Source organism: Mesoplodon mirus (genome assembly GCF_964341445.2).
Source record: "Mesoplodon mirus genome assembly, chromosome: 6".
NCBI lineage: Eukaryota > Metazoa > Chordata > Mammalia > Artiodactyla > Ziphiidae > Mesoplodon > Mesoplodon mirus.
Window position 1 is genome coordinate 144039978 of NC_138982.1, and position 8786 is coordinate 144048763.

Genomic DNA, 8786 nt, shown 5'->3' on the forward strand with positions numbered 1-8786 from the left:
TATTTTTTATTGAAGAATAGTTGAATTAAAATGTTGTGTTAATTTCTGCTGTACAGCAAAGTGACTCAGTTATCTGCATATATGTTCTTTTTCATATTCTTTTCCATTATGGTTTATCACAGGATATTGATTGTAGTTCCCTGTGCTCTACAGTAGGACCTTGTTGTTTATCCAGCCTATATATAATAGTTTGCATCTGCTAATCTCAAACTCCCAATCCATCCCTCTCCAAACTCTTTCTTCGTGTCACCTATTGCCGGGGACACGAGCCCCTCACAGGCTGCGGGAGAGCCCAGGAGCCCCATCAACCAGGCTTAACTCTCTTTTCTAAATGTACTTTGCAAAGGAACCCATTTCATGGGCCTGAAATACATTTGGGGAATGGATTTTTTTGCCAGCATTTCCGTTTAATGTCATTTTCTCCATTTCAAATAAAAACATTAAGGTCTTGTTTTTCCCCCACTCAAAAAGAGGTGGCCTTAGTTTATAGGTCTCTTACTGAAGGTATAAAAAAAATGTCAGCTTATGGAATGTGCTTTCCTTTTTTTTTTTTTTTTTTTTTGCGGTACGCGGGCCTCTCACTGTTGTGGTCTCTCCTGTTGCGGAGCACAGGCTCCGGATGCGCAGGCTCAGCAGCCATGGCTCACGGGCCCAGCCGCTCCGCGGCATATGGGATCCTCCTGGACCGTGGCACGAACCCGTATCCCCTGCATCGGCAGGCAGACTCTCAACCACTGCGCCACCAGGGAGGCCCTGGAATGTGCTTTTCTGTGGCAAATATATGTACTATTTTTGGCAAAACAGATGAAGTGTACTTAGATGCAAACATGATTATATGAAGTTTTGTCCAAAACAACTTCACCAGTTAGATTTTACTGAATTTATGACTTCCATTTCCAGTTTTTTTTAATTTACAATAGAAAGTGGAGGTTTTTTCTCATTAAAAAAAAAATCCTAGGGAAGGGCAAGTTGTGAGAGATAGAATGTTCCAGAAGGTGACTCCCATCCACCTTCCACTTCAGCTCAGTCTGGGGCAAGTGTTTACCAAGATGGCGCTTCCATGTGACTAACAAGATCCACGATTGCCCTCATCTTTTCCTCAAATCATTGGACCAGCCAAGTCCTCATAGGTGCAGGCTCCTTCTTGACCCAAGGAGGAGCCCCGGTGCCGCGTGCTATGGGGCTGCATCGGGTGACCAGGATGAGCACCAGGGAGGCTGCTGCCAGTGGCACCTCCCAGATCCCAAGAGACTCTGGACCTTCCTGATGAACAGAGGGTCATCACTCCTCTCATACCCTCCAATTGCCTGGTGGCTTTTGTCTGAGAAATAGTGTGTCTGTGCCTAATCACAGGACAATATTCAGCAAGCCAAAAAAAAAAAAAAAAAAAGTCAGATTTTTTTCCAAAGGTTTGATTTAGACCTAGGAAGAGACTTATTTACAGAAAGCCAAAATAGACACAGAAGATGATAAACACTTGTATTCTGTTGAATCCAGAGCTCAAGCTGGAGAAGAAAATTAAGATAAGAGTGGAGCCCGGAATCTTTGAATGGACCAAATGGGAGGCTGGCAAAACTACCCCGACCCTCATGACCCTGGAAGAGCTGAAAGAGGCGAATTTCAACGTCAGCATGGATTATAGGTGAGCCGTCTCACGTTGTCTGCTGCTGGGGTTTTCTCGTTCTTGTTAAAGAAAAATTACTCACGACACTTGTTAAAGATAATAAGGAAGGCTTTATTCAAGAGGGAACACTGCAGTGGGGGGTTGCAGAACGGGAGGAAGATCAGATTCCCCTTTGAATATAAGGCCAAGTGGGGATTCTTCCTCCCAGGAGCAGGGTGGGGCGATGGGAGATTCTTAAGAGAACTGGGTGATTCTTGCTAAACGGAACCTAAAAGGATCCTTGCTGCAGGCAGGCCAGGGGATCAGACACCTCCTGGGGTTGGAGGGGAAGCCGAGTTTGCTCGGATATCCAGAGTGGTCAGATACGGAGGTGGGCGGTTCTGGCTAAACTGAGTCCACAAGGTTGGATGTGAAGCCCACAGGTCAGGCCCGCTGAGAAGAGGGTCAGTCACTCTGGCTAGAGTTCGTCAGCCAGAGAACCTGCATCTCCCTCTGCCCGTGGCTGGCTGCGCCATCACAAGCCTGTGTGCCTGGTGCTCAGTGAGAAGGCACGCTGGAGGCCCAACGCCAGCTCTTTGCTGGTTTGAGCACAAATCTGGAGGCTCGCTGCGGACCGCGAGCCCTGGCTAGAGGCGAGCCGTCTCCTTCCTTCTGCTCCCCTCCCCCTCCTCCAGGCCCGCCTTCCCGCTTCCCTCCCTCCTGCCTGCCGAGCGCTACGAGGATTACTTGCACAGGTGTGCGGTGAGCATGGAACAGATCGTCAGCACCCGCCCGCAGGACGGTAAGTGCCCCCATCGTCCTCGGGTACCAGCCGCCCTGGGGGTTGCGTTCTCACCTCCGGGATGGAAATGATTGATTTTTGAACCTAGGGATGCCCCAACCTCCCCTGCCCCTTTCCCTGCCACTGGAGTGCTACATTGCTGCCTCTGCATAGACACATGCCCCCCAACCCAGGCCCTGGGGCCCCTGATTTCGGAACCAAGAGCTGATGGGATCCAGGACAGAAGGGTCAACACAGACCCCCCCACGCCCACTTCCTAGGAAACAAAAGAAACTAAGGACCAAACAGCCAAATGTTGGGTCATGTTTAAATGACAATTCGGACAAAGCATCTGTTTAAGTTGATGGTTGAGACCACTAAAGAAATTTGAACATGGAATTTAAATCTGGAATCTGAATATGGAAGTATTTAAGAAATATTAATGCTAATTTTGTGAGGTGTGATAATAGCATGGTTGTTGTGTAAGAATGAAAAGTCCTCATTTGGAGATGCAAACCGAGGTATATCCTGTGAAATGGCATGATGTTTGGGATATGCTTTAAAATGCTTCATTAAGTGTCCATCAACCGATGAATGGATTAAGAAGATGTGGCGCATATACACAATGGAATATTACCCAGCCATAAAAAAAGAATGAAATTTTGACATTTGCAGCAACATGGATGGACTTGAAGGGTGTTATGCCAAGTGAAATTAGTCAGACAGAGAAAGACAAACACTTATATGTGGAATCTAAAAAATACAACAAACTAGTGAATATAACAAAAAAGAGGCAGACTCACAGATATTGAAAACAAACGAGGAGTACCAGTGGGGAGAGGAAACGGGGAGGGGCGAGATAGGGGTAGGGGATTAAGAGGTACAAGCTATTAGGTATAAAATAAGCTACAAGGATATATTGTACAACATAGGGAACATAGCCAATATTTTATAGCAACTAAATGGCGTATAACCTTTAAAAATTGTGAATCACTCTATTGTACACCTTATATAATATTGTAACTTATACAGTATAATATTGTACATAAACTATACTTCAGTAAAAATAAAATAAAAATACTTCACAGAAAAGGGCGTGGGGTAGCAGACAGATGATACAAGATGGGCAAAATGTCAACAACCGTTGGAGCTCCCTGATGGGAGCACGGGGATTCACCAGACCCGCTTGTGGGGTATATGTGAAAATGTCCATATAGTAAAACTCGAAAAACGAATCCTATAAGATTTAAGTTAGCAAGTGCGTATTGAACATCAGCAATGTGTCAGGTACCAAATAAAGCATCATGGGAAAAATCTAAGCAAAGAAGACACACGTTCTACCCTCAAAGGGTATGAAGGGTATATAGGGTATATAGTTGGAGGAAAAGGCGCAAACGTCTGGAATATTAGGAAAATATTAAATAACATGAAAAGAGCTCAGAAGGAGTCGATAAGGGACCACCTGGCCCGCCTGCCCCACCATCATTCTCTCCATTCCTCATCCAAAGGAGCTCAGGGGACCAAAGACTCTGATCACCAGGACTTCGGGGACAGCTGAGCCCCTGCCCTCCTGCCAGAGTCCCCAGTGCACCGTGGGGCACGTGCTCTGAGACCTCAACCTTGCGGTGTCCAGCACCACACCCACACCCGGCCACGAGACCGGTCTATGTGACCTGTTTTGACGTATGGGCATCCTGGGGAAGGTGCTTTTGGAAACCACACCTTAGTGGCCTTTGATTCATTATCAGTCTCACGTTGCTCACAATTATTGCCACAGGCCATCAGAGGACAGAATGAAATGAGGGCCTTTCCTGCACCCAGGCCCCGCCCTGGTCCACCTGTCCCCACCTGACCCAGGCTGAAGTTCAGGGTCCACGGATGACCTTCCTTCCAAGCATCTCCCTATGGTCCTGAGGGCTTCTGGAAGCAGATGCAGATCCATTGCTTCATTACCTCTGGGGTCTACTGACCCCTGCCTGTGACACAGGTGGCCGCTGCCTGCTGCAGGGATGCAGACCCATCCACTCATGGCTGTGGCAATTGGCTGAGGCACCCAGGCTGCAGCACCTGAGCAGTGGAATGCGTAGGGTTTGGAAGGCAAAGGCTGGGCCAGGAGGAGGCGGAGAGCGTGAGCAGGCCAGGAAGACGAGGGGCGTGTGGGTCAGCGGACAGAGCAGCGGCAAGTTCAGTGGGGCTGGAGGGTAAAAACTCACACCTGGGGCTTCGCTGGTGGCGCAGTGGTTGAGAGTCCGCCTGCCGATGCAGGGGACACGGGTTCGTGCCCCGGTCCGGGAAGATCCACATGCTGCGGAGCGGCTGGGCCCATGAGCCATGGCCGCTGAGCCTGCGTGTCCGGAGCCTGTGCTCCGCAACGGGAGAGGCCGCAACAGTGAGAGGCCTGCGTACCGCAAAAAAAACAAAAAACAAACAAACAAACAAACAAAAAACCCTCGCACCTGCCAATCCTGCGGCACTGGTGGCCCTTCACAGGCTTTACCTGTTAGGTCCTCACCCTCTCGTGCGATCTGAAATATCACCTCCACTGACACCATGTGACTTGGAAGCTCAGAGTGTCTAGGAGGCCGCCGTGTCCAGGTGGCCCGGCTGGAGAGCACAGGCCAGGGGTCAAACCTGCATGTCCGGCAACCTCACCATGACCTTGGAGGCCAAAGAAATGGTGTGAAATTACTCAGAAATAACACAGGAGAAGCAGGTGGGGGCTTGGCTCTGGGTGTCACACCGGAGAATTTATAGCCACGTTAGGGACAAATGAATAGATCGCTCTGTGACTCTCAGCTTTCCAGGGAAGCTCGGGTTCTGATTTCGTCCTCAGGCGGTGGGCTGGGTCCGGCCTCGGGGCCTCCCTGGCTCACCCGCAAGTCTAACTCCCAGCCTTGCCTGCGCCTGTCACCTTTAGGAGACTCACTCGGCCCTGGACTCTGGACGTCTTTCTGTAAAGTGAGAGTCATCCATGGCCCCTTTGGGACTGAGCAGATGATCTTTCTCAAGCTCACAGACAAGGCCTGGACGAGGCCGCTCAGTGCACGGCGCCGTCCCATCCCTGAAGCTTGCAGGCAGGTGCAGCCAGCCACCCGAGCCCCGCACAGGATGCGACAGGCTCAGAAGAACTTCTGCACAAACGAGAGGCCGACTGCCAGTGTTATTCAGCTCTTACCAACCACGCCTCCCTCCTCCCTGGGGTCCCTCAAGGCCTCGGGGCACCACGAGCTTGTTCCGCCTGACAACTTTGCCCCCCCGCCCCTGTCTAATAAGAGGCGTTCTCTGTGCCTGCTCTGACCTTGGGGTGTTCTTTCTCCCACAGTGGGCGTCATCCTGGTCGTGGGCCATGGCTCGGCGCTGGACTCCTGCACGCGCCCACTCCTTGGGCTGCCGCCCCGGGACTGCACAGTCTTCACCCAGCTAGTGAGGAAGGTACGCACCCCCTCGTTCGTCTTTCTGCCGCAGAAACAGGCAGCCCAACGATGCGGCGTCACCACACGCCCCTCTCAGGACGAAGACAAGAGTCCTGACAACCCAGGGCAGCAGGGACGCCCCTGTCACCTGAGAACGTGCCCGCCTGCTCTGACGCAGAGGGCAGCCTTGGGCAGGGAGCTGACGGGGAGGTTTGTCATCTTTATCATTATGGCAACTGTGGCCATTTGCTGCCAACATAATATAAAAACCAAGACAGAGAACTTTTATTATCAGGTCACATGATAATTCCTTGTCACTCCAGTAGTTGAGCACTTGGTCCAGTGGCGGGTGAGACATTTGGATAAGACGAGAAAGGGCGGTTGCTGGGCTCACTTGCGCTGGGGACTGGGGACCTGACGGACAGAAGGGAGCCCCGCCCTCTTGCCTTTGGAGTCATCCAGCCTCAGAACACACGAGCTGGTCAAAGCTGCTGGGGTGCCTGGTGCCGGGCCGGGGCCGTATACACACATACTGAACAAGCAAGCCGGTGACGGACGTGTAGAGAAGGAAAACGGGTACTTTGGACCAACCTGTGGAGCATCACCGGGCAAAGCAGAGGTGGCAAGGCGAATGGAGGCAGGAAACTCAGGGCTCAGACCCCGCCCCCATCCCTGCCCCCTAAATCTACTCAGGGTCCTGCTCCTGCCGACATCGCCATGTCTCCCGTCCCCGCGTACTCGGAAGTGGCCGCTCCTATTCTTCCATCCCTTCCCACCCCGGGGCCCCCTGGGGGTCCTCGTCATCCACACAGACAGCAGTGCTGCACACGCCAGACGCTGACTGAGATTGCATGTCAATTGCATGTTGACACGGTTCCAAAATCCCATTAGTCTTTGTGGCCAAATTCCCACCCACTCCCCTGACCCTTGGCCTCCCCTCTGGAGATGCCAGCTTTGAACTTCCAAACTCCCGCCACTTTCTTACACTGAGGATTTGGAGTCCACCCCGCCCCATCCCCAAGTTAGCTGGACTTACCAGTTAATACCAGAAATTCATCAAGGGCTTTACCAACCAAGATGGGCCTTAAAGTCAGGGGCAGCTGAAAACGGACATTCAGGAGCCCACCCCCATCACACTCATCCCCGAACCCTGCCCCCAGTCTCTACACACAGAAGGAGAGAGTGTCCCTGAGTCAACGCCAGCCCCCACTTGGATCCTGCCCCCCAGGTTGGAATTTTTGCACGTTTCTTCTAACCAAGGAATTTCCGGACATTGAAAAGAGAGGGGAAAAAAGGAAAGCAGAACATGTAAACAAACAAAGCCTTAAAAACAAAGATCTGCTCCAAACCATTTATTTTACAGGGAATTGAGGTCTAAAGTTTTGCTTTGTCCTTTAATCTTGGGTTTAAAAACACAATACCTGTATCTTTTTGTGACGCTGAATTCGAGAATGGAAGGCACTCTTGAAGCAGTAGGGGAGACAGAAGGGGTTCTCAGCCTCAACATTGTAGACATTTGGATGGGACGATGCTGTGCTACGGGGACTGTCCTGTGCATTGTGGGATATTTAGCAGCATACCTGGCCTCCACTCCTGAGATGCCGTAGCACCCCCAGCTGTGACAAAGAGTAAGGTCTGCAGACATTTCCCACTGCCCATGGGAGGGGTGGGGAGTCCCCACTGAGGGCTGCTGTGTTGGATGTTAGTGCTGCGTTCAAGGCATCGTGGGTACGTCATGCCAGCCTCCAAGTCTGTTGGCTTTGGAACAAGTCTGAAATCCATGGACCTGGTATAAAATAATAATAAGTGATTTAACTCTGTTCTAGGTCCCTTCTCTGGGTATGTGCTTCTGCGAAGAAAACAAAGAGGAAGGAAAATGGGAGTTGGTGAACCCTCCCGTGAAGACGCTGACTCATGGCTCAAACTCAGCGTTTAACTGGAGTGACTGGATCCCGGGCAACTAAGAACCACCTCTGTGTTTGCATAATTCACAATGATGAAGAGGGGAAACCCTTCACAGTGGCTGTAAGATACTGTTATTTTGAAGAGGTCATAGTCTCCCCTAATGTGACTTGTAGAAGCACAAAAGGCACTTTCAGATACCAGAGTGTTTGCCCTCTGTGGACCGTCATCCTGTGAGCTTAGCTGTGGGGATGCCACCTTGTACCATGTGCGTTGGCCATGTGGCTTGGCGGGGGATGAGGAACCATGACACTGACCCCACAGAAAATTCTACTTTACTTTATATGTTTTTATTCATCAAGTTCCCAATCGTTTTTTTCTTTTTCTGTTTCAATCACTCTTTGGCTATGTCCACATAGGCCAAAAGAGGTGGAATACTGAATTAAATTTTGCAAGAAAACCACCTACCAGATCAAAACTGGGAAACAGGCTTGGTGACCACAGACCAGGTATTAGTTTCCTGTTGCTGCTTAACAAGTAACAGCACAGTACTGATTAGAGACACAACTTTTTAAACACACGCGTGTTTACTCTGGTATAGTCCTGCAGGTCAGCAGTTCTGAAATAGGCCAGCAGGTTCCTTTCCTTCCGCGGCCCTGGGGAGAGTCTGCTTCCCTGCTTCTCCAGGCTTTAGAGGCGCCTGCATTCCTTGGCTCACAGCACCTTCCTCTGTCTTCAAAGGCAGCAGTGGTGCCTCTTCAGATCTCCCTGCTCCTCTCCTTACAGTCACATTGCCTTCTGCTTCTGACCTTCCTGTCTCCCTTTTGCAAATTCCCCTGGGATTACATTGAACCCACCCAATAATCCCAACAATCTGGGAATATCTCCCCATCTCAAGACCCATAACTTAATCCCACCTGCAAAGTCCTCTTTGCCATGTGATGTAACGTAGTCACAGGTCCAGGGATTAGGATGTGCACATCTCTGGGGCTGCTCAGTCTTCAGCCCACCCCACCCCCAGTCCTTCCAAGCACTTCCAGCTGCTTATACAGAGGCCAGGGTGTAAGGATTTGTGACATCCCCCCTT

At 50.6% G+C, this 8786-nt stretch overlaps 1 protein-coding gene across 3 annotated transcripts in view; it reads left to right on the forward strand.

Annotated features, from left to right (window-relative positions):
* The window catches only part of UBASH3A (ubiquitin associated and SH3 domain containing A), a gene marked incomplete at its 3' end in the record, with an annotated part of 41612 nt that extends 33373 nt beyond the window's left edge, over positions 1–8239 (forward strand). Inside the window, exons 11-14 of one of the 3 annotated variants that reach the window (XM_082625385.1) lie at positions 1498–1642; positions 2299–2405; positions 5707–5816; positions 7624–8239. In XM_082625385.1, coding sequence (XP_082481511.1) covers positions 1498–1642; positions 2299–2405; positions 5707–5816; positions 7624–7761 — 500 coding nt within the window. Of the gene's footprint in view, positions 1–1497; positions 1643–2298; positions 2406–5706; positions 6182–7623 lie in introns of those variants that run through there. The other 2 variants (XM_082625384.1, XM_082625386.1) reach the window with 2 other exon arrangements.
* Positions 8240–8786: the final 547 nt, after the last annotated feature.